This window comes from Salarias fasciatus, chromosome 13 (assembly GCF_902148845.1).
Source record: "Salarias fasciatus chromosome 13, fSalaFa1.1, whole genome shotgun sequence".
In the NCBI taxonomy this organism is placed as follows: domain Eukaryota; kingdom Metazoa; phylum Chordata; class Actinopteri; order Blenniiformes; family Blenniidae; genus Salarias; species Salarias fasciatus.
In genome coordinates, this window is record NC_043757.1 from 27,457,277 (window position 1) to 27,482,219 (window position 24,943).

General features: G+C 47.4%; 1 protein-coding gene across 7 annotated transcripts; it reads right to left on the reverse strand.

Annotated features, from left to right (window-relative positions):
* Positions 1 to 825: 825 nt before the first annotated feature.
* On the reverse strand, positions 826 to 22,986 carry LOC115399620 (thymidine kinase 2, mitochondrial-like). Of its 7 annotated transcripts, none has more exons than XM_030107123.1 (12): positions 22,606 to 22,986; positions 15,406 to 15,443; positions 12,882 to 12,956; positions 12,533 to 12,586; positions 12,217 to 12,306; positions 11,939 to 12,012; positions 11,596 to 11,684; positions 11,430 to 11,509; positions 10,660 to 10,740; positions 9,786 to 9,826; positions 8,656 to 8,729; positions 826 to 2,256 (listed from the first exon to the last, which is right to left on the reverse strand). In XM_030107123.1, the coding sequence occupies exons 5-12, from the start codon at positions 12,241 to 12,243 to the stop codon at positions 2,117 to 2,119; spliced, it is 606 nt and encodes a 201-aa protein (XP_029962983.1). In that variant the 5' UTR covers positions 12,244 to 12,306; positions 12,533 to 12,586; positions 12,882 to 12,956; positions 15,406 to 15,443; positions 22,606 to 22,986; the 3' UTR covers positions 826 to 2,116. The 7 variants fall into 7 exon arrangements, 4 of the variants coding, with proteins under 4 accessions (XP_029962983.1, XP_029962980.1, XP_029962981.1 ...); XM_030107120.1 differs by having other exon boundaries at positions 15,406 to 15,512; positions 22,606 to 22,961; XM_030107121.1 differs by lacking the exon at positions 8,656 to 8,729 and having other exon boundaries at positions 15,406 to 15,512; positions 22,606 to 22,960.
* Between the last annotated feature and the right edge of the window lie 1,957 nt (positions 22,987 to 24,943).

A 24,943-nucleotide genomic window follows, 5' to 3' on the forward strand; every position in this document is an offset into this window, starting at 1 on the left:
TAATGTGCAGTTAATACAATTATTCCATAGTAGTAGTGCTAATTAAAGTATATCCCTAACAGTTCCCCCCTTTGATATGATTTCATCATATCACCAAAAAAATGAATGTGTGTGAGTGTTCGTGAGTGTGTGTAAGTGTTAATGTGTATGCCGAGGTAGGTAAAATAGCCTGTCATCAATCCTCTATGACGTAGCACCGCCCCCCTCTCGGTACATTCCGATCTCAGACAGGATCCTTCACCATCCCAGGACATATGCAGCTATGTGTCAGCGTGTTGAAAAGGCAGTTAAGAGCAGCAAGCGTTCTTCATTGCTGGACGCATGTGTAAATCTGCATGTGTAGGGAAAGAAGATGAAAAGAGAAAAAATTAAAAGAATAAAAATAAGAAGGTAAAAATAAAAGATAAAAGAAAACAGCAAGCGTCCCTTCACTGATCTGGGCCTGTCTACCTCCGTACTGACGGAAAACCTTTCCTTCAGGAGCTCTAAACCCTGAATTACCACAGATCACAGCTCCAGCAATTTGCACAGTTTTGTTTATATGAAATAATAAGCATGCAAGCTATTTTCTAATGTTAATATATGAAATTAAAACTTATAGTAAAGATTTTAATGCAAATCATTTTTAATCATTACAAGTGTCCAAAAGTCATTTTAGTCTTACCATTATCATATGTATTTTTCCCAATCATTCCAAGTAAGATCTATTCTCTAATAACTATGTGATTTGTATTGCTATTACTGTTACCATTATTTACTGATTTTACCGATCGGTTGATTGATTTTTTTTCCTTCATTTTATGATTATTTTTCATTTTATTATTATTATTTTTTTTGTTATTTTTTATTGTTTCCAGAAAAACATAACATATCTAATAATATAATTAATTTACGTTTTAAACAGTAACTTTAATTTTAATATAATTGTAATTTTTCCTGATTTTCCTTGTGTGTAACTGAATCAACCCATTTATTAATCAACCTCTAAATCATCATAAAAATCATCCCAAAAAATTAATAAAAAACCATCCTAAATAAGCCTAAAAAAATTTAACAAAAAAAATCATTCTAAAAAATCAAGCTCAAAAAACAAAGTTCCGGAGTTTCTACGTGTGTGCAGCGAGAATATATGTAGATATGTATTAGCAGTAGCAACGCAAATGTTATACTCAAATGGGGGGGGGCGGGGAGGTGATCTTCATCAGACGGTGTCGTCCTCTTCATCCTCTTCATCCTGATATCGCCATGGATCCTCCAGGGCTCCACTTGGTCCTGGTCCAGGTAGTCTTCTTCAGTGTCAGGACCTCCGGGCTCAGAGGGAGACATCAGTGGGGCAGGTTTTAGTCATTTGAAAAGGTGGTGGTGGATCTCCAGTGGAGCTTTTAGTCAAGGCCCAATCGATGCATCTAAGGCAGAGAGTCTGATATGAGGGATACAGCGCCCCCTGCAGAGAGTCTCCACCACTGTGACTGCAGTGAGCGGCTCCAACAGAGGGAGAATATATGATTTCTACTTCCTAAAGGTTTTCTCCCCCCTTCTGTTGGGGCATTTATCAGGTCCAGAGTGTTCAGCCAGTCGCTCCGACACTGAGCTCAGACCTTCGAAGGCCTTTGTGAGAAACTTATCAGGAGCTGAGTTGTTTGGAGAACATGAGCAGCAGACTGTTCCAAACATGCTGCTCCTCCACCTTTTTCAGCCAATAAATAGTCCAACGTTCAAACTAGTCTCCCCTCAGATTATTCAGGCTCCAAACACCATAATGTCACATTTTATTTGTTTAGTATCTTCTCTTCTCAAGCCTCTGGGCCTCCCACCACAAAGTGAGTGTTATGGCCAGGATTGTGATAACCAGCAGGGTGATCAGGCCTGACTGAATATCACAACCCGATCTACACAACGGCTTATCAGACCTCCTGTGAGGCCTGTCCGTCCCCGTCCTCAGGGTCTCTGTCCGTCCTCGTCCTCAGGGTCTCTGTCCGTCCTCGTCCTCAGGGTCTCTGTCCGTCCTCGTCCTCAGGGTCTCTGTCCAGGTCTTTCAGGTGTCGTCTGGTGTCAGTCGGTGGGTCAGTGAAGACACGTCGAGTCCTGTACCGTCAGTCACTCTGTTATCGTCTAGTCATCCTGTGGTCGGTCTCCTGGGGCACATGGTTTGTTGCAGCCCCTGTTGTTTCCTTGGGACTCGTCCCCCACTGTCCCTGGTGGGGCTGGGCTTGGTTCGGGTCTTGGAACCGGACCTCCTGATCCTGTGAAGATAGACTTTTCATAGTTCAGGTTAGAGTTTGATTTTAAACTGAGCTCCGGTTGATTTGATCACATCGTTGTCAGAATGTTCTCCATCACCAACAAGGATCTGTTCGTTTCACTTCACTGAAATTGTTGCTCTGATTTTGTGGAGTTTTCATTAAAAATCATGCAGGATGGTTTTATCAGTAAGGCAGTGCTAATATTCCCTGTCTCTGCTGTCTGTTTTGGTAGCATGAGCTGCTGCTCACACCAGTGGCTGGATAGTCAGTAATGATTCAGAATCAAATTTTTACGTCTGATATCGTCCCCTGTAGACGTTCCTGTTTTCCTATATTTCTCCAAAAATGAGTTATAATAATTCATCAATCAATTTTTATTCACTGCATTTTTTTTCTCTATTTATGTTTTTCTTTTTTTACATTTATTTTTTTTCCCCAAATGAGTGTCATATATTCACTCCATCGTTTTTCATTTATCAGTTCAGTGAGCAAATAAGCCATCTCTTTAAGTTTATCTAAATCTCTACGACAAAACCCAAATGAATTGAAGTGTTCTGAAATTCCCAAAAAAATATTCAAAATAATATCAAATTAAGCAATAATTACGACAATTCTTAAGTTCTGTAAGTTTTTTTTTTTTTTTTTTTTAATTTAATTACTGTCCCAAGAGAGATCCGTTTACCTCTGATAACTTCTTTTAATGTATCCAGAGTATATTTGGTTGACTTCTCTTCAGACATTAATCTGGAGAAAGGTCTGTATTTCAGGTTTTATTTGTAGTATTGCTGTTTTAATGTGAGCTCAGATTCAGTTTCCAAAATAGTTTTCTTTGCTCTGCTGTCTAAATGCAGAACCAGGCAAGCTGGTGAATGATCAGGGAAGTTTCTGCTTTCTAAATTCCATCTTATAATCTTGTGTCCTTCATGCTGATAGAATAAAATAAATCTCCTGCAGTCTGCTCTGTGGGGAGCAGAGTGTAAAGGTCACTAGTCGTCTAATGGATCCAAGTTTTTCTATGAGTGTTTGTTGTTCGGCGGAGAGCAGTGACTGTGTCCATCATCAGTAATGTCAGATCAGGTCTGATCACTTCTTCTGTGGTCAGAGTCGTGTGTGTTTGATATTCTTGTGTCAGCCATGTGGTTCATTCCGTTTTATCCCCGAGGCCGTGTTATCAGCTGCTTCAGAGCGAGTGTCAGTCTGATGGAGAATGAGAACGCTCTGCAGCTTCCTTGTCTGGTAAAAGTGAAAATCTTTGGCTTGTGATAAAACTTGTTACTGCATGGTTGGTGTGTTTGTAAGTTTCATGTCCCGTCGTTATGTGCGTTGTTTTCTGAATGGAGTTTGCGATGGCGTCACCCCCCTTACGCAGCTCGGTTGTCCTGCTTCAATGGCGTCCACTGTTTAATTTTGATGAAGGCCTTTTCTCCCTCCACAGTCCATTCCAGCGGGTGGGAGTAATTGCTGCTTCCTTCAGTTTTAATCATTTGGCGCAGAGGGTGGATGTTTCTGTATATTCGCTCACAAAGTTTTTGCTGGAGTCAGTTAAGCCCAGAAAGCTCATTAGTTCTTTCACCGTGGCTTCGGATGTGACCATATTGTGTCGTTGTGGTCTCCTGTGACTGATATGCCCGGGTGGCTCACAACTCTGCCCAGGAAGGTTACTCTGGGTCGGCAGAGCTGCAGCTTCTGTTTAGAAACTTTAAATCCTTTCTCTGCCAACCATTTGAGGAGATAAATTGTCGCTTCGGCTGTGGTTTGTTCTGGTGGGCTAGAGATCAATATGTCGTCGACATATTGGAGGAAGTTCACGTCAGGTGGGACAGTCAGTTCTTTCATTAGATTTCTCAGTGCAGCATTGAAGAGGGAGGGGCTGTCATTCAGTCCCGGGGGGGCAGCCTGGTGTAGGCGTATTGTTTTCCTTCATAAGAGAACGCAAAGTACTTCTGTGAGTCCTCAGTTATCGGGATGCAGAAGAATGCATTAGAGAGATCCATGACTGTAAAAAATGTGTTCTTTTGCTCTGTTCCTGCCAGCATGGTGCAGGAGCTCGGTGTGTCATAGTTTGATGTTTCCAGATTAGCGTTTATTTTTCTCAGATCGTGCACCAGCCGATAGTCGGGCTTCCCCGGTTTCTCAACCGGGTTCAACGGTGTGTTATATTTTGATCGACATTCAATCAGTACTCCTGTTCTCAGAAGCCCCCGTATGGTATTTCTTGCACCATTTAATTTAGCTTCAGGGAGGGGGTTCTGTGGCTGACAAATAGGGATCTCATTTCTCATTTTAATGTGTATCGGTTCAATGCTGGTACAGTGTCCTACATCTGTGGGTCCCAGAGACCACTCCTGCAGGGTCCCTGTTCACTCCTGCAGGGTCCCTGTTCACTCCTGCAGGGTCCCTGTTCACTCCTGCTGGGTCCCTGTTCACTCCTGCTGGGTCCCTGTTCACTCCTGCTGGGTCCCTGTTCACTCCTGCAGGGTCCCTGTTCACTCCTGCAGGGTCCCTGTTCACTCCTGCAGGGTCCCTGCTCCAGCAGTTTTTCTGCAGTTGGAGAGTGTGTGTTTTCTTGGCCGTGTGTTCTTTGTAATGTGGTTTTTTTCTAGTGTTTGTGCTGCGTGTGATCTGTGAGCAGTGCGGTAGATGTTATTTTCTTTACAGTACTGCAGTAGTGGGTTAACAGTGGGGCTCCAAACGTTTGATTTGTCCAGGGCATGCTTCATCATGGGGCCCAGGTTCTTGGCTTGTCGTCCTGCCACAGCCAGAGTGATGTGTGGCACTGAGTCTTGATTGAGTGTTTATAACGCCGTCAGTGTGTCCTGTAGATTCAGTGCAGCGGCCACGCCTTCTGGTCCCACGTAGATGTTCTCCACTGTTAACCCCGGTGTGTCTTCCTGGGTGAACAGATCTTCTTTTGCTTCCCAGACGGCGTCGTGTCCTGGATCAGGGTTCAGTGAGTAGTTGTAGGTCCAGTGTGGGGTGTGGACGGGGGGCATGTACGTCCTGAGGCTTCTAATCCACGGCTCCCCTTTCTTCTAGCCTCGTGGAGAGGAGTCTCACCAGGACGTCTCAGCCTGTCCCACCATGTCTCTGACCTCTGACCTCTGACCTCTGCCTGTGTGAGCTGAGCTGCTGTTTGTATCAGCTGATGGGATGTTTTGTCTCAGAGACGCCGCCTGATTCTACCATCAGGGAAAATAAAGTCAGTGTGTTTTTCTTCAACAGATTATTTTTGCGTTCATGGTCGCTGTCACGACCTTCATCAGCGGATTTACAGGACAGTCGGATCAGAGTAGAAACGTCTGCTCCAGTTCTTAACCTCCCATTTGTGTTTTAATTTCTTTCTAAAGTGGCCATCGCTCTGTTTTTTCCTGGAAAATATTCCAGCTGGTGTGTGTGTTGAGGGTGTGTGTGACTGGTTTGTTGTGCTGTATGGTGTTCCAGAGTGAGGGTCAGGTTAGTGAGGAGTCCAGGATTTTTCCAGTTCATGTTCAGTTCTACAGCAGGGAATTATTTTGGTTTGGACACAGTCAGCTACTCCTCCCCCCTTGTAGGACCTCGGCACCCCAGGGCATCATGGGATGGTTTGGGGGCTGGTCGTTGTGGAGCTTTCTGAGGTTGATACCCCCCTTGTGTCGGTGGGGGGGTCAGGGGTCAGTTAATACTGTTGCGGCCTGTATTTGCAGGAAAAATAATCTATAAGTAAAAGTTGGTTTGATTTGATCTTTTCACTCCATTAATGCAGTGGATCTCTGTGGTCTGGGTCTGTTTTGATTTTCACTGCAGTTTGAGTTTGGCAGCAGATTTAACTGATCGGTGTAAAAACTTTTTGTACAGTCTTGGAAAGAGACAGACCTTAATTATTGACCTGGTGTCTGTTTCTAGATTTGCATATTGCGATGACATTTGCAGTGTTTCATTTCTCTTTATTTATTTATTTACTTATTTATTTCTATTATACTTAGTTAGATTATTTCTATTTTAAAATTTTCTAAAATGACTTCTATGCGACCACCAACTCTGTGAGGTCTGATTAGAAATTTTGTTTTTATGTTACCTGTTGTTAATTATACAAATATTAGGGGTTAAACAATCATGGCCCGGTCTGCTCTCAGGACAGTTTTGTGTTCTTATTCATTCATTCTTAATTATTGTCACTCAAGGCCTGATGTCTAGTTTTAAAGTCTCCTTACTAAACAGTTAACCTAATGCAAGGTTTAAGCGAGTCATTTTAAATATCGGATCAATAGTCTCAAATCTGAAAACTTTAAAGTTATAGAACTTCACTGCCAACGTGAAAATTAAAATTACTTGACCTTCTCGAGGTGTGGTTCAGTCCAAGCTTCCTGTATGAGTCAGTGTGAATGTTTAAATGTTCTCACTTGGGTGGTCACCACCTGTGTGTGTGTGTGTGTGTGTGTGTGTGTGTGTGTGTGTGTGTGTGTGTGTTTGTGTGTGTGTGTGTTCGCTCTCTCAAGGTCGGCTCGAGCGTGTTTACTGCCAGCCGCCTGTCTGCTCTCTCTCTCTCTCTCTCTCTGTCCTCTGAAAAAGAAAAGTCCCTTCTCTCTTTTTTCCTTCTTGGATGTTCATCAGGCTTTGTTTCCTCAGCGGTTCTGGACGCGGCCCTCTCATGTTCCCAGCTCTCCCTCTGTCTGAGGCTGTTCTGCTCATTCAGTCAAACGTTCTAACGCCGGTCCCTGATCTTTCTTGTTCAGTCTGTTGTTTTGTTTAAGATAAATTTTGAACATCAGACCTCCCAGGCTGTCTGGCTGCTGTTCCTGCCGACACTTAAGAGTTTTGTCTTTCATTCTGTCGCTCTTCTACACCTGTACGAGGTGAAGTAAATTACCAAGTTACACAATTTACGGGTTCTTTTGGTCTAGTTTTAATAGTAGCTTGGCTCAAAACTCCGTTTTAATTTGTTCGATTGCAGTTATTTTAACCAAAATTTTACACTTTATCATTAACTTCTCTTTAATCTGAGCACCCTGTGTTAGAGTCGCATATACCTCCAGGTTTTTCAGTTAGTTTGCACTCCGTCAATAACCTTTAAACCTACGTTTTACACAAAAACATATTTAGGCAAGGTTTGCCACACACACACTGAACTGCTTCCAGCAGTGGTTTTTGATTCAGAGGAGGTGAGAGACTCAAAAACCAAGAGGTCACACGCCTTTCTGCGGTCGAGTGAATGTCAAGGCATGAGGGTGGGTTCTCCCAGTGTCCTCTTTGTCTAGGGAGGTGATAGACTCGATACCAAGAGGGCAAACGGTACTGCGATCAAATGAGTGTCAAGGAGTGAGGTTCTGCTCTATCGATGTCCCCACGTCTGGGGAGGCGATAGACTCAAGCCAAGAGGTCAAGCGCCATACAGCAACCGAGTGAGTGTCAAGATAGGAGGTTCTGCTCTACCAGTGTCCCCTGGGCCTACTGCCACAGATTCAGTGAAAACACACACCACGCCGATAAAGGGTTCCACACACACTGCTCGTGTTGTCTGATGTGGTCTACAGTGGGGGACATGGGGTCCCGCTGTCCACCGCGCCGGGGAGGCAGAGGGCTCTGTTTCTACCTGGGGGTGGCCCAGGCCCGAGTCGCCGGTTTGACAGTATTTCCACTTCTAGTCCCGTAGAACTGGGAAATCTTGCTAATCTTCTCTCAACCCCTCTGGTCTCCCTTTTACAACAGACTCAGAGTCAGTGTCCTCTGGGAGCCGATTCAAATTATGCCCGTATTTATTGTTTTGCACTATCACCAACCACAATGTCCCCACAGAACTGTGCCTGGAGACCCCCGTGCAATGGGCGGAGCCCCGAGGGTTTAATTCACTTCAGAGCACAGGAACCCCCCACAGCTGATGTGAAAAACAATAAAGATGAAGATCTGTCCCTGTGTCCTTATTTCCTCTTCACTTATTCTCTTAACTTCTTCTTTATTCTTCTTTATTCATCTTCTTTATTCTTCTTCTCTATAGGCGAGTCCCTGACTCCCTTGGGTCCCCGACCCCACGTCCCAGGCCAGACGTCTTCGGTGATACGCACCGGCGGTCTCAGACCGACCTAGTCCCTGACTAGGGCTTTTCTAAAATTTACAGGTGTGTAAAGTCCCAGGTCTACCTAGTCCCAGATTAGGATTTTTCCAAAAATTTTCGGACACCCGTCATTTTTACAGAGGGCCGATTCCCAGAATCATTTCAGTCCTTATGTTTTCCAATTAGAATTTAGGTCGGACACTTATTAACTTTCCCTATGTGTGTTTTATGTGATTTATACATTACATGTGGCTATATAGAGAGAAAGGACTAAAGAGTCATCACTTACGAATATTAGGATTTTTCTTCCGGACCTCTGATCTCCGCCCAAACGACAAACAGACCGAAGTCCGGCAGAAACTTTAGAAAAGGCTTTCTGCTTACCTCTTTTGTTGGAGCTCCTTTGTCGTTGGGTGGTGAAGACAGGCCCGTCTGGAAAGATCGTGGTTCCGAATGACCTGATACCAAGAAGGATCCGGGTCACGGCAACAATTGTTGGAGCCAGGACTTCCATCCGGCCGACTCCACCCGGTTCTCTTATTCTATGCTTGGTATAAAGAATGCCAAAATGACTGGCTTCAGATTATTACCATTTATTTAAGTATAGCCAAATGTAATGCTCAGCGCTGGACCTTACAGGGAAAGACACAAAGTATTTCGCCCCGAAAGGATCCTGATTGTTGATGAAACAGAGTTTTTATTCCATGTTCTTCTGGGCGGGGCCCCGACAGATAGGCTGGACTTTGTTCGCAATTGGACAATTTGATATTGATGTCAGCTGCCAACCAAGAGCTGACATCCTTATCGAGTATGTTTTGGAACACTAGTGAGTGTGTGTTGGTTTCTACGGAACGTGTGGGTATGTTTACACCTTAGCAGAACATCTTATAACCTTGGTGTTCTTCTCTCAGGAAAGGCCTAATGTGCAGTTAATACAATTATTCCATAGTAGTAGTGCTAATTAAAGTATATCCCTAACAGTTTCCAACCTGGAATGAGAAGTATTGAGCATTTATTGAGCTTATTAACAGCCCGAGACTGCCTGAGCAGTATTACCCCACATTGGCTGTCACAGCATTGTAATCCCAAACAATTACAACATATAAGGTTATTCACAAGTTGGCCATTTTAATTACTTAAAAGTGGGCAGCCAATTTATTTGAGTTATCAACGTAAAAATCTTGCATTTATTAAGTAAGCAGTACTTAAAATGATCAAAAATGATCTTTGACTGATGACAAAAAATGAATTCACCCAAAGTAATATAGTTTGTTGGTTCAATGTCATTTCTAATGAGGTTGCCATGACTTAAAAGACTAATGCAAACTGTTGCATTGATTTCTTTTCTTTTTAGAGTGTATGAGTCTGCTTCAGGTCCCCCCAGGTTCAGAGATCTGCTCAATGTGTGTGTGTGTGTGTGTGTGTGTGTGTGTGTGTGTGTGTGTGTGTGTGTGTGTGTGTGTGTGTCTCAGGGCTTTGCAGCAGCCAGGATCTGCTCTCGGTTCTCTTCATACTTGCGGATCATTTCCTGAGGGTCGCCGTCTGCAGGAATCACCTGAGAGAGGACAGGCACAGAGGTCAAAGGTCACATCCAGCAGCCTGCCCACATCACACACACACATGAAATGAAGACATGTGGAGATGAAGGTAGTTGGCCTGGCTGGGGGGGGGGGGGGGGGGCAGCTTGGGCTTGGCTGCTATGGTGTCTGGCTGCTGCCCCAGAAAACAGGGTACAGGGTGGGGGGGGTTGGGGGGGGTATTGGTGGTCGTGGTGGTGGGGGTGGGTGGAGTGATTGGATAGGTATGGCCCGGGGAGGGTAGTCGCCCTCCCCGGGGGAGGGGGGGGGGGGGTTCTCCTGAGTATGGTCATGGCCATCTGCCTGAGTGGGGGTGGGTGGTGGGGGTTGGCTCTTGGGTTCTTGAGCCCTGGGCTCTTGGCCTGTCGGTCTTGGCTCCCTGGGAACCAGGCCCCGTGGCTATTGGGGGTCCCGGTTGGGGCCTTCCTCTGGCCCCTTCTGGACCTGTGCGTGGACGTCTACCTGGGGGGGACTGGGGTCTGGGCTCTGGGATGGCCGCCGGTTGTCTGGGCCCTGAGGGCCTCTCTGTCCTGCTTCTGGTCTTCTCAGGGGTCAGAGGTCATATTTGCATGATCACTGTCACATTTGCATGATCACACTCATCTTTAATCACTCTATTGTGCATGTGGAAGAAGACGTTCTTCTTGATCAAGCTGGATTTATTTCACTGAATGTTCTGAATTTATTCATAACACTGAGTTTCCAGACTGAGTGTCTCCATGGAGACGTTACAACCTCAGATGAAAAGTGAAGAACTGGACGGTTTGATTCTCTCGTTAAAGGCTCTGTGGAGCAGTGGAGTGAAGCTCACCAGGACGGGAGCCGGCAGCGGGAACGAGGTCCGTCTGACCAGCCAGTCCTCATACAGCTGGTGGATCACCTGCAGGTCCTCCTGGACACATACGCGCGCGCACACACACACACACACACACACACACACACACACACACACACACACACACACAAACCCAAACACAGTGCTGATGGGGTTAAGCCAGGTTTACACGACTTTTTGCCACGATGTTGTCGTAGCAATGCGAGCCAATCTGGACTCATCGAATTGGCAGGCTCCCGCCATGTTCACGACCAGTTCACGAATAGTTCACGAATAGTTCACGAATGCGCACGAATGCGCGCCCGTCAGTGTCACGGACTGGCATGACGCATTCATGCATAGTTTGCGTGTAGTGAAGTGCTTCCCGCATTGGCACGACGTGGTTGAGCAGTTCGGCTTGGGCTGTTCGTGCACTATTCGTTGCAGTATGCGGGAGTGCGTGCTATGCCACAACTTGCACACATCCTCCTGCATTGTCCTGATGCGTTCACGTGGCGTTCACGAACAGTTGTCACATAGTTCACGGCCCAGTCGCGATATTTTATCGTGACCAAAATTTGGAACATTTCAAAATTCTCGTCCCGACATGGCACGCAGTCACAAAGGGTTTACGCACACTTCACGCCACTTTACGAGTGGTTTCTCGATTCGTGCCAATGCGTGCCACAGAATTGTGCAAGTGTAAACCGAGCTTTAGGGTGAGGGTTACGCTTAGCAGAGCACAGGACGAAGAGCTGCTTCCTCACCAGTGTAATGCCCTTCTCCTCCTCTCTGCCGCGCTGCTTCAGCCGCCGGTGGCACGTCTCAGGATCCGTCTGCAGGTAGACTGAGAGAACAGGGAGAAACGTGGAGCAGTTCCACCAGAACACGCTCCACATCGCACAGAGACGGGGACAGTGTGTGTCCTCTCACCAATCAGATCCACTGGAATGGACACGTTGGTGGTGATCCAGTCGAACCACTCACTGAGCACGGCAAAGTCCACCTCGGGCATCTTCCCACTGCAGGAACATTCCAGAGCACAGACTGATCCAGAACTGATCCAGAACTGATCAATGAAGACTCGCTGATGGGACTCAGATCCAGCTCTGGGCCATGTTCTGATCCATGTTTACCTCAAACACCCGGTCCACAGGACCCAGAACCAAACCAACATCTGAACTCATCTGGGCTGAGGCTCGGGGCCTCAGCCGGTCCTGATTCTGGAGCTGATTGATCAGTGGACAGATAGAAGGACTCATCAGTGACTCCGTACCTTCTGAAGAGGTTCTCCTCAAAGATGTACTTGGCGCTGAAGATGGACCTCTCCATCATCTTGACTGCAGCCTCCTGCAGCAGAGTGGAACATTGATCAGCTGATCAGCTGATCACATCAATGAAAACTGTCTGAAAGAACAGCAGCACAACAAAGAGCAGAAGAAAAGAGGGCGGCTGGAAAACCAGGACTCCAAAACCAGGACTCTTCAGTGACTTCAACGATTCAAACACAGAAACTCTGGTGGATCAGGACTGTGGTTCTGGTGGGTCACTTACTGTGGTGGACGTGTGTCGGTCCAGCATGGTGAGCTGGATGTAGCTCTGCAGCGTCAGGCCCCAGCGTTCAGGATCCTGGTACCTCAGAGCCTGCAGGGACAAAGAGTCCTCAGAGACGACCTGGAACCACAGCTTGACCACGTGTGTGAGCAGCTGTTCCCATCAGAGTAAGGCAGACCCAGAAAAACAACCTGAACCTGGCTGAAGGAGGACAAAACGCTACATGGTCCCTGACCAGTCTACAACAGGGGAACAACCCGGGTTCTGAAGGGTCCCGCGGTCCCTGCTGCAGCAGGTGTGTGTGGTGGAACATTACCAGAGGATTGTGTCCTCGGACGTTCCAACATGTGGAGACCGACTCTGTGAAGACCTGCAACCAACCAGAGCAGAGGGTCAGTCCACCATCCGGTCCAAACAAAACCCCACCCTGCAGTCTGTTGTTTATCCAGGCCTCAGGAGTCCAGGTCCACCAGCCGTGACCTCCAGGTGAAGGAGTGTTGGACTGAAGGAGCAGTTCCACTTTTATTTTGGAAAAACAGTCAAAGGAGGCGGGGCCATTTTGAAACCAGAGGACACGGGCTGTCGAGAATCAGGAGGACAGGTCCCGGAGACAACATGGTGTCTCTGGGACATTATTTGAGAACAAGAGTCAGAATGTGATCTACCTTCACATCGCTGGTTTTGCTGAAGTACTCCAGACACGTGGTCTTCCCACTGGCAATGTTCCCCTCCAAAACGATCTGAGAGCAGGCACACAGAGACCAGGTCAGCAGAGACCAGGTCTACAGAGACCAGGTCAGCACACACAGAGACCAGGTCTACAGAGACCAGGTCTACAGAGACCAGGTCAGCAGAGACCAGGTCTACAGAGACCAGGTCTACAGAGACCAGGTCAGCAGAGACCAGGTCAGCAGAGACCAGGTCTGGCACACACAGAGACCAGGTTAGCAGAGACCAGGTCTACAGAGACCAGGTCTACAGAGACCAGGTCTACAGAGACCAGGTCTACAGAGACCAGGTCTGCAGACACAGCTTCACACTCAGACACCTGAGGCCTGGACACTGACCTGGATTAACAGACCCTGGATGTCTCAGTTCCCTGGACTATGAAGCAGGTTCTGAACCCGGTACTTCAGCCAAGACTCCTTCAGTCCTGATGAGCATTCACATTAAAGAGGCGGAGCTTACAGCTTCCGACCAATCACAACCTGCTTCACTTTAGATCTAACATTCAGTTCAGTTGATGATTCCACTCCTAGTACAGGCCTCAGGTCTGTATGCACCACACACACACACACACACACACACACACACACACACACACACACACACACACACACACACACACATACACACACACACACACACACACACACACACACACACACACTTTTGTCTTCCTATCCTCGTGGAGACCTTCCATTGACTCCCATTCATATCTAACTCCTAACCCTAACCCACACCAAAACAATGTGTAGCACTAAAGCAGGGGCGGACTTACCATTAGGCGAACTAGGCAGTTGCCTCGGGCCCCAAGTTCCTGGGGGCCCCATAAAACTCCTCATACACTTATGGTTAATACAGTTATTACTTATTTATACACATTAATTATGTTTTGATTGAAATCCTGTCCCTAAAATGCCAGCAGAATGCTTATTGTATTATGTGTGTCTCGGGCCCCCCCCTTCAGTCTCCACTACATTGGATCAGTCCATCTTACTGTGCATGTGTGGAGAGGATCCAGGAAGAGCAGCAAAACATACGAAAACAAACGGCATGAAGACAAGAGAAGAGCAGAGAAGAGAAAAGAACAGAAAAGAAAAAGACGATGAAAAGAAGCTGCCCCAGCGGTGCTGAAAAAAGGAGGATAAAGGAGGAAAGCAGAAAGCTGCTGTCAAAATGCTCCAAAGTGACGACATACTTCACTGCGGCAGCGGCGAGCAGCAGCAACCCACCACGGCCCCAAGCCAAGTCGGCCCCTGACCAACTCGGTCCCAAGTAACTGTTCCATTGGAACGGAGCACATTTAGAGCAGCCACACGTTGTTTTAATTTTTTTAATCCTCGTGAACGTCTGTGTGCGTCTCTGCAATCAGCGGATGGTGCGTTCAGGAGCGTCGGAATGTTAATTACTACTGAAATTAACCGGGGTTACAATCGCTACATGTGAAGGATTTGTGTGAGCCCCCCCCCCCCCCCCCCCCCCCCCCAGACTGACCACCTATGTGCAGATGGTTTTAAAGGTGCTGTAGGCAGGATTTTGCTAGTCAATGCAAATTTTTCTGTGTTTGTTTGGATTAAATGTTAGAGTATCCATTGATAATCCTTTAGGAGTGTAGCATAATTGCACTACCGTGAAGGCGCAGCGTTTCCATCTGTCTCTGTTCTGAGCTGAAAAGGAATCTCAAAGGCTCCAGGTATCTTTGACCAATCAGAAAAGCCCATGAGGCTCTAACCGTGATTGGTCGAGTGGCGTTCGTCGCACGTTCTTGTGGGAGGGACTTAACTTGCTTAAGGGTGTGATGTCAGAGAAAACAGGACAGGATTGGCTGTGCTGGGTTTCAAATCGCCATCTTAGATGGGTCAAATCGCCATCTTGCTTAGGTAACCCTAAGCAAGATGGCGGAGATGCGGAATCCTGCCTACAGCACCTTTAATGAGACAGATGTTGCAACTGAGGCTTTACTGTTCATGTTCAAACTTAGTATGAATCAAAATAAAATACAATATCCACAACAACCAGCAAGTGTAACGGCGACGTCGACACCTGTTTGGGAGGGACAGTTGTCGACGTGTGGACATGAGCAACTAGTGAGTATCAAAATGGCGTGTGTGTTGTCTTCTCATTTGAGAGGGCCCCATTCCTGCCTTTGCCTTGAGCCCCAAATTTGTTTAATCCGCCACTGCCCTAAAGAAATGTTTTTGCACTTTTACTTTTTTCAGTAACCACAACATGGTCAAGAAAACACTGTTTCCCCTCATGGGGACCCAAAAAATGTCCCCACGAGGTAGGTCGTGCCGGAATTTCCTATCCTTGTGGGACATTTGGTCCCCACAAGGATGGAAAAACGTGCACACGCACACACACACACACACACACACACACACACACACACACACACACACACACACACACACACACACACACACACACACACACACACACACACACACACACACACAGACTCACCACTGGTTTCTTGTGGTCTCCGTCCCGCTGCAGCTTTCCTTGGAGGGCAGAAGACATAGTGAGACAGGAGTCGTCCAGTCCCTCAGCTGTGGCTACAGGTCAGCAGGCTACAGCCAGGAGACACAGAGACATCATGACAGTCATGTTCTCCAGTAATAAATCAACATGGACCTAATGACACAGTACACAGCTCCTTATGTTGAAGTCTTGCTGTGTTGGGAATGTTCCACTAACAGTGTTGTTTCTCCTTTTGGACCCACTTTCAGTCATCTGACTTGACGTGTTTCTGTCTGCTGCTTTATAACATGAATATAATGGAAGAAGTGAATATGATGTGTTAATACAGTGCAGCTGGACTCCAGCAGACTGGTCAAACACCCTGATCACTAACGGCTGAAGACATCAGGCTTCAGTCCAGCCATGCACCACCATAACTCAACTTTAACTATTTCTACTGCTATTAGCTTTAAAGATTTAAACTCAAAGTGCGGACTCCTCCTCAGTCAGCATGTTAACTTAACACAACAAGAGCCAAAGTTCAGATGTGGAAGAGGGAATGATTAGAATACATTTTGGTCATTTGTAAGACTGCAACTATTACTCGAGTAACTGGAGTACCCCGAGTACCCCGAGTACAAAAAAAATGCTTGAGACAAATTCTTATACTTTGAGGCTTCGTTGTGGCGATGAGATGCGCGCGAGAGAGAGAGATGTAGTGTGTGTGTGTGTGTGTGTGTGATTAATGGACATATCCAGGCGATGCAGGATATCAGACTTCTGTCTGGAGAGATAGGGAGGTCTGCCTACTAAACTGAAAGTATCTAATCGCTCCGGTGACGCACCGCGATTCAGAAACAAAAAAAAAAATTGCTTAACAAACTCCAATACTAAATGATATTATGCTGACAATATATGTGCTACATTTTCTATAAATAATCTGTAATAAAGAGCAGATAAAAAGTCTGGAGAAACGGAAAAGCTTCTCGAGGATGCTTGGATCAGTGCACATATATGGAACGCGCACTGCGTGAGCCCAAAATGCACTCGATTACTCAAAGAAATCATCAATGGAATACTTGATTCCAAAAATACTTGATAGTTGCAGCTCTAGTCATTTTTATGCAGATTATGTCTCGGAAGGGGAGATTTCTGAGGCACCCTGAATACATCACATAGATTATTATCAACAATAAAAAAAAAAACAGAATAAAAAGCAGATTAAAGGAGCCTCAAGTTGGGGCCATCCGCCATCCGTACCATCCGCCAACAGCCTGGAGGGGGCCATGCTATCCCTCCAGAATTACTATTGCAACAACACATCATCAGTAGGGTAAAACTAACGTGTCTCACGACGGTCTCCACCCAGCTTGGGAAACAGGAAATCCTCCGAGGGAGGGACCGCCAAAGCAGACGGGGGCCGTCTGTGCCTGAAGAAGGCGCTGACAGCAGGCTGGGCTGGCTGCGGGATCTGCAGCTGCAGCTGTGCCAGGTGGATTAATTTTCATAGTGATTTTCATGAAGGTGCACATCTCTAGTGTTGGAAAATGTGTGATAGCCTTCAATCCACGGTAGTTTTTTGGAGCTATCATCACTTAAACCAAAGAAAGTCAGCACGGCCGAGCAAGCTCACAGACCCAGCTTCCGCCTGATATTTTTAGCAATATCTCTGGAACGGAAAGCGTTAGAAACTTAGTTCTTTCTATTTCTGAAACTAGAGAGTTACAGCTTTATAACAAGCTATCCTACAGCCTTCTATGCCTTCTGGAAGTTGTACAAAATCCTGGTAAATATCTTTAAAAAAAGTTCAAAATCAAAAGAAGTTGATTTTCTTTTATTATTTTCTATATATGTTAAAAACGAAAAATGATAGACACTTACTCTTTTCTTTGTTGGAATCTATAGCTTTCTAGCTTTCAAACAAGCCCACCCATGGGTTTCTACTCCACCTGGAGGCTATGTAACATAGCGTACAAATTTTGTCATGAATTCTGAATGTAACCCTCATCTCAAATGCAAGTAAAGGGACAAGAACATCTGATTTATTTTTATTTTTATATAAATATATATAATATTTATTTATTTACTTATTTCCTTTAATTACATCTAAATTACTTTCAGGGCTGTTCCTCTTATTGTCTTTCTGTCTCTGTTTAGTTATTTGCTGTTATACCAATGTTCCCCCCTCAGCCCCTCCCCTTCTCTCTGGCCTGGTCTAATTAAGCATGTGAAGCGGGCATGTCAGACAGCTGCAGTAAGTACACACATGAAAAAGTAACAAACTTTTAAGTTTAACACAACATGCAAAACAAGACGAAGAGAAAAAAAGAGTTGGACTGCTAAATACAATTTTAAAAGATTGCTTTGTGATTTAATAATCTCTGTTGAAACCAATTATCTTTTGAGGTCTCACGGTAATATTAGGGTGTAACATTTAGTGTGGGATTACATACTGTGCAAGTAATATGTAAGTACCCTTCTGAAGCTGGAGTTGTGATAATGTTTTACTCTGTTTCAGGATTAGTGGTGGTTATGCTACATAAAGTAAAAGAGATGTAGATCGCCAGCTTCCACTTCAATATGGATAGTATGACGGATATGGACCAATGTGGATTGGGTGGCAGCCGATGGCAGGGTGCCCGACAACCCGATCCCTGGACACAGAGACTCGCTCTAGGGACATGGAATGTCACCTCGTTGGGGGGGAAGGAGGCCGAGCTTGTGGGGGAGGTTGAGAGGTACCGGCTAGATATAGTCGGGCTCACCTCCACTCACAGCCTGGGCTCTGGAACCCAACCTCTCGAGAAGGGCTGGACTCTCAACTGCTGTGGCGTTGCCCGTGGTGAGAGGCTGCAGGCTGGGGTGGGTTTGCTTATAGCCCCACAGCTCAGCCGCCATGTGTTGGAGTTCACACCAGTGAACGAAAGGGTCGCATCCCTTCGCCTTCGGGTCGGGGATAGGTAGCTGACTGTTGTTTCGGCTTATGGGCCGAACAGCAGTGCAGAGTACCCGGCCTTCTTGGAGTCCCTGGGAGGGGTGCTGGACAGTGCTCCGACTGGGGACTCCATTGTTCTACTGGGCGACTTTAACGCCCACGTGGGCAGCAACAGTGAGACCTGGAAGGGGGTGATTGGATCGCACGGCCTCCCCGATCTGAACCCGAGTGGTGTTTTGTTATTGGACTTCTGTGGTAGCCACAGTTTGTTCATAACAAACACCATGTTCGAGCACTGGGGTGTCCAGAAGTGCACTTGGCACCAGGACACCCTAGGTCGGAGGTCGATGATCGACTTTGTTGTCGTGTCACCTGACCTACGGCCACGTGTTTTGGACACTCGGGTGAAGAGAGCGGCAGAGCTGTCGACCGATCACCACCTGGTGGTGAGTTGGATTCTCTGGCAGAGGTGGAAACCGGACAGACTTGGCAGACCCAAACGTGTTGTGAGGGTCTGCTGGGAACGTCTGGTGGAACCCTCTGTCAGCAGGGTTTTCAACTCCCACCTTCGGGAGAGCTTCTCTCATGTCCCGAGGGAGGCTGGGGACATTGAGTCCAGTGGACCATGTTCTCCATTTTCTCCACCTCCATTGTCGAAGCAGCTGCCCGGAGCTGTGGTCGTAAGGTCTCCGGTGCCTGTCATGGCAGCAACCCCCGAACCCGGTTGTGGACACTGGAAGTTAGGGCTGCTGTCAAGCTGAAGAAGGAGTCCTGTCGAGCCTTATTGGCTCGTGGGACCCCAGAAGCAGCTGACGGGTACCAGCAGGCTAATTGAACTGCAGCCCGAGTGGTGGTGGAGGCAAAAACTCGGGTCTGGGAGGGGTTCAGGAGGCCATGGAGGAGGACTACCGGTCGGCCTTGAAGAAATTCTGACAAACCATCCGGTGCCTCAGGAGGGGAAAGCAGGTCTCCACTAACACTGTTTACAGTGGAGGAGGAGCTGCTGACCTCAACTGAGGATATCATAGGACGGTGGAAGGAATACTTTGAGGACCTCCTCAGTCTTGTCACCATGTCTTCCGTAGAGGAAGCAGAGGGTGAGGTCTCAGAGGCAGACTCGTTCATCACCCAAGCTGAAGTCACCGAGGTGGTTGGTAAGCTCCTCGGTGGCAAGGCACCGGGGGTGGACGAGATTCACCCTAAGTATCTTAAGTCTCTGGATGTGCTTGGACCGTCTTGGTTGACACGTCTCTGCAACATCGCGTGGCGGTCGGGGATGGTGCCTCTGGATTGGCAGACTGGGGTGGTGGTTCTCCTGTTTAAAAAGGGGGACCGGAGGGTGTGCTCCAACTATAGGGGGATCACACTCCTCAGCCTCCCTGGGAAAGTCTATTCCAGGGGGAGGATTCGACCGATAGTCGAACCTCGGATTCAGGAGGAACAATGCGGTTTTCGTCCTGGTCGTGGAACAGTGGACCAGCTCTAGACCCTCCATAGGGTGCTCGAGGGTTCGTGGGAGTTCGCACAACCAGTCCACATGTGTTTTGTGGATTTGGAGAAGGCATTCAACCGCGTCCCTCGTGGTGTCTTGTGGGGGGTGCTCTGGGAATATGGAGTCCGGGGCCCCTTGTTAAGGGCCGTCCGGTCTTTGTATGACTGGAGTAGGAGTCTGGTCCGCATTGCCGGCAATAAGTCGGACCTGTTGTTGGACTCCGGCAGGGCTGCCCTTTGTCACCGGTTCTGTTTATTATCTTTATGGACAGAATTTCTAGGTGCAGCCAGGGGCTGGAGGGGGTCCGGTTTGGGAACCACAGGATTTCATCTCTGCTTTTTGCAGATGATGTTGTCCTGTTGGCTTCATCGAACCCGGGCCTACAGCATGCACTGGGGCGGTTCGCAGCTGAGTGTGAAGCGACAGGGATGAGGATCAAAACCTCCAAATCCGAGGTCCTGGTCCTCGACCGGAAGAAGGTGGTCTGTCCTCTCCAGGTTGGTGGAGAGACCCTGGCCCAAGTGGAGGAGTTTAAGTATCTTGGGGTCTTGTTCATGACTGGAGGAAAGATGGAGGTGAGATTGACAGGCGGATCGGTGCAGCGTCTGCAGTGATCAGTCGTATCGGTCCGTTGTGGTGAAGAAGGAGCTGAGCCGAAAGACGAAGCTCTCGATTTATCGGTCAATCTACGTTCCCACCCTCATCTATGGTCATGAGCTTTGGGTCATGATCGAAAGGACAAGATCCCGGATACAAGCAGCTGAAATGAGTTTCCTTCGTAGGGTGGCTGGGCGCTCCCTCAGAGATAGAGGGAGGAGCTCGGAGTAGAGCTGCTACTCCTCCACATCGAGAGGGGCCATCTGAGGAGTCTCGGGTATCTGTTCAGGATGCCTCCTGGACACCTCCCTGGGGAGGTGTTCCGGGCATGTCCCACCGGGAGGAGACCCCGGGGAAGACCCAGGACACGCTGGAGAGACTATGTCTCTCGGCTGGCCTGGGAATGCCTTGGGATCCTCCCGGAGGAACTGGAGGAAGTGTCTGGGGACAGGGAAGTCTGGGAAGCAACAGGGAAGCAAATAGACTGAAATGCACAGACATGTGCAGGCAGTCAGACTGTGAAAACCAAGCATGTACTTCAGACAGTGATGATGCTGATGACGAGAACGGGGATGAAGAAGAAATCGACTGATTCCTCCTAGATGTGAGAAATGTATGATGTGACCTACCACAAAGCATAGATTACAGTGGTCTAAAATTATGCATGTTCCCTAATTTTTTTGGCATTCCTTGGTTGAGTTTATAAAATTTCTTAATAATAATAAAAAAAAGTCAATTAAATGCTATTGTTCATGTTCTTTTCTCAATAACAGCATTGAAATCATCAATTTTCTGGAAAAATATTCACAATTCATTTATGTGTTAAAATACAGATAATGTTGGCATTTTTGCACAAATATTATTAATGACAGAACATTTATTATTTTTTTCCTCCTAATTATGTAAATAATCCACAACATTTCAAACAAATATGTTTAATAGGAAAAGTAGGCTCGTAAGTGTGAAACTTAATTTTGTTTAAGATTCACAATTCATGACAAATTTTCAATGCAATGTAACATAGCCTCCCGGAAGAGTAAGAAGCCATGGGTGTGCTTGTTTGAAAGCTAGAAAGCCATAGATTCCAACAAAGAAAACAGTAAGTTTCTATCTTCTTTGGTTTTTAATGTATGTAGAAAATAAAAAAAGAAAATCAACTTTTTTTTTTATTTTGAAAAATATTGAACAATATTTACAGGGATTTTGTACAGCTTCCAGAGGGTGTAGAAGGCTGCAGGATATCTTGTTGTAAAGCTGTAACTCTCTAGTTTCAGAAATAGAAAGAATTAAGTTTCTAACGCTTTCCGTTCCAGAGATATTGCTAAAAATGTCAGGCGGAAGCTGGGTCTGTGAGCTCGCTCGGCCGAGCTGACTTTCTTTGGTTTCAGTGATGATAGCTCCTAAAAACTACCGTGGATTGAAGGCTATCACACATTTTCCAGCACTAGAGATGTGCACCTTCATGAAAATCACTATGAAAATTAATTCCTCAAAATGGTACCGATGTGCCCTCCGGCTCATGTACTATTTGCTGCCTCTGCCGCTCCTTTACGGTGGCGCGCCTAGTTTCACTTTCATTTTTGCGCTCGCGCACACAGAAAAAAAAAACAAAACAATAGATTTACAGAACATTGAAAAGTAGCGAGTAACGCAACCATAAATCTAAATGTAGTGAAGTCAAAAGTACAGATACCTGCTCTAAAATGTAGTGAAGTAAAAGTGAAAGTACCCCTTCATTTTTTTACTTGAGCAAAGTACAGATACACAAAAAAATACTGAAGTGTTATGTAGCCCTCCTAATCAACCCAAGATCCAGTCACAGTGTCTGTATACCTCTGACAGAGCAGTTCTCAAATAAGGCTCAGAAATGACTGAACCAGGAGTCTACTTCTATTAGATGAAAACCAATGATGACAAATACGATCTTTACGCTCTGCCGAGGATGCAGACAGGCCCAGTGAGCAAACTCTGGAGCTGAAACTGTAAATGTGAGCAACTGTCCTACACTGTTAACCCTCTGATACACATTACATGTGGGATCACACAATTTAACAATCATAACCCCACATTTATTGGATGAATTTATACACACACTTTATAACTCTTGTCACCAAAACCAGTGTCTTCTAAATGAAATACTCAAAGAAAGGAGCTCAAAGAAAAAAAAATGAAAATGTACCTCTGACAAGTGATATATTCCTTTAGTGGAATCCTCTCCGCCGGTCCTTCACTAGGATCCACATCCACTTGAGACCGCCGAGAAGACGTCCAGGTCCAGCCTCCTTCACCTCCGTCCTCCTGTCTCTCCTTCTCCAGCAGCCGTTTCTCACCGCTCCTCTTCTTCAGCCGCTAAACCGTTTTTTTTTTTCTTTTCTCGCCCCTCCTTGGAGTTGGAGCGACCCAAAAAAAAAACCTCCGCCGCACCGACGTGCACTCAACTGATGAACCGCTTTCCAAATCGTCAGTCTACTCAAACTCAGTTTCTTTCTTCCCGTTAGATGCTGAAGCCAAAACTCCTTTTCCTCCAGGTGTCTCTCTCTCCCGCCTCCTCCTCCCGTCTTCTACTTCCTTCCCCTCAAAAAAAAAAAAAAAAAAACACTGACCCCTTTAAATGCAATCGGAAACCAAAGCTTCCAGATTAATTTCCCGTGACGTTCAATAACAGAGTTAAAATGAACTTCAAACCTAAATAATTTCATGCATAACAGCTTTAAATGCACATAAAAACACCTCTGTGAAAGAAAATGTACAAAATTAAATATGAATTACGTGTATTTAACCAGGGTACTACAGTTACTTTCCACCACTGCACAACAGTAATCACCCGCCAAGGCCCGACGCCTCAGTGGGGCCAACAACCGGGAAAACTCCAAAGCAGCCGACCACACCAGCCTCGTACCAGACAGCCCAGCTACCGAGCCAGGCGGAGGAAGCACAACGGCGTGCCCACATGGAGGAGAAGCACTCCTCGTGGGGCCGACACCCACAGTGGGTCGGCCGTACAAACCAAAGGGAGCGTCCGCGTCCCGATGCCTCGTGTACTTCCAGATAGTGACGACAAGCCTCCCGTCATCCAGCGATTGCAAACGATCTCACCACGGAGATGCCTACTGCGACACCCAAGCATCGTGGTGGAGATGGGATGGTTAGCTTCAGTTACAGCCTTTGGAGCGGCATCCGCAGCTCCTCATCCAGACCCACATCCAGACCCCCACCCAGATCCACAGCCAGACCCACACCCAGATCCACAACCAGACCCACACCCAGATCCACACCCAGACCCCCACCCAGACCCACATCCAGACCCCCACCCAGATCCACACCCAGATCCACACCCAGACCCGCACCCAGATCCACACCCAGATCCACACCCAGATCCACATCCAGACCCCCACCCAGACCCCCACCCAGACCCACACCCAGACCCACATCCAGATCCACACCCAGATCCACACCCAGATCCACAACCAGACCCACACCCAGACCCCCGCTGAAGAGGTCCAGTCAGCAGAGCTCCTCCTTCACTCCACGTTCCTCATGTTCTTCCCTGCAGGATCTGCTGCAGGTTCTTCACAGAAGGTTCCAACCTGACAAGTTAGTGGAACCTTTGTAAGCAACGTCAGCAGTGAAGCACCTCCAGGACCTCTAGACCCTCCTCTGTTCTGGACCTCCAGACCCTCCTCCATTCTGGACATGAAGACTGAAGGTGGTCTGTGTGTTCTCGGTCTCAGAACCCTCCAGACCCTGCCGTTCCTCCTCTGCAGGTTCCTTCGTTCAGCCCTTGACCCAAACCCCGCGGACCCGCCTGGTCCACGAAGAGATGCAGGAGACCTACCCGGACCTGGCCTTCAGGGGCCGCAAGGTGGTCCTGGAGAGACTTCCCAGAGGGCACGGCAGCACCAGGAGCAGCAGGAACAACAAGATCAGCAGGTCCGGGAGAAACACCAAGCCTGCAGCTCCAGCTGATGGAGGAGCAGCAGGGGGGGCAGGGGGGGCCGGGGGGGCAGCTCCAGAGGAGCTCAGCGGTCCTCAGGTCATTTCTCTGCACATCACTCTGAGAGCCGGACTCACAGAGCAGAGCCTGAAACCTGAAGACCTCCAGCCCACATCAGAGCATGGTAACACACACACACACACACACACACACACACACACACACACACACCCTCTGCTGGTCTTGACAGCTGCTGATCGTCCCACAGAGCCGCGGAAGCTGCCGGGCTCGCCGGGCTCGGTGGACGAGGAGACGGAGCTGAGAGGCCTGGCGGAGAGGATGGGCCAGCTGAGTGTGAGCGGAGCAGCCGGGGGGTCCAGCAGGAGGAGGTCCCCCCCGCCGGGGGGCCGCCGGGGAGAGGAGGAGGCGGAGGAGGAGGAGAAGAGCTACGTCGTGCTGTGAACAGGGAGGGTTGAAGACTCAGGAAGCCACGCATGCAGAGGAGGAACATGCAAACTGCACAGAGGAGCTGCAGACGGCTGGCGGTTCCTCGGTGCTTCTGGAGGAAGAGCTTTACCTCTGA

What these genes read in the sequence shown, in the direction of transcription:
- LOC115399620 (XM_030107120.1), bottom strand. Translation starts at nt 15,462, where the DNA reads ATGTCTTCTGCCCTCCAAGGAAAGCTGCAGCGGGACGGAGACCACAAG. An exon ending in GAGACCACAAGAAACCAGTG is followed by an intron (nt 12,957 to 15,405) that starts GTGAGTCTGTGT and finishes GCCTGCTCTCAG; the next exon opens with ATCGTTTTGGAGGGGAACAT. An exon ending in CATTCCAGTGGATCTGATTG is followed by an intron (nt 11,510 to 11,595) that starts GTGAGAGGACAC and finishes CTGTTCTCTCAG; the next exon opens with TCTACCTGCAGACGGATCCT.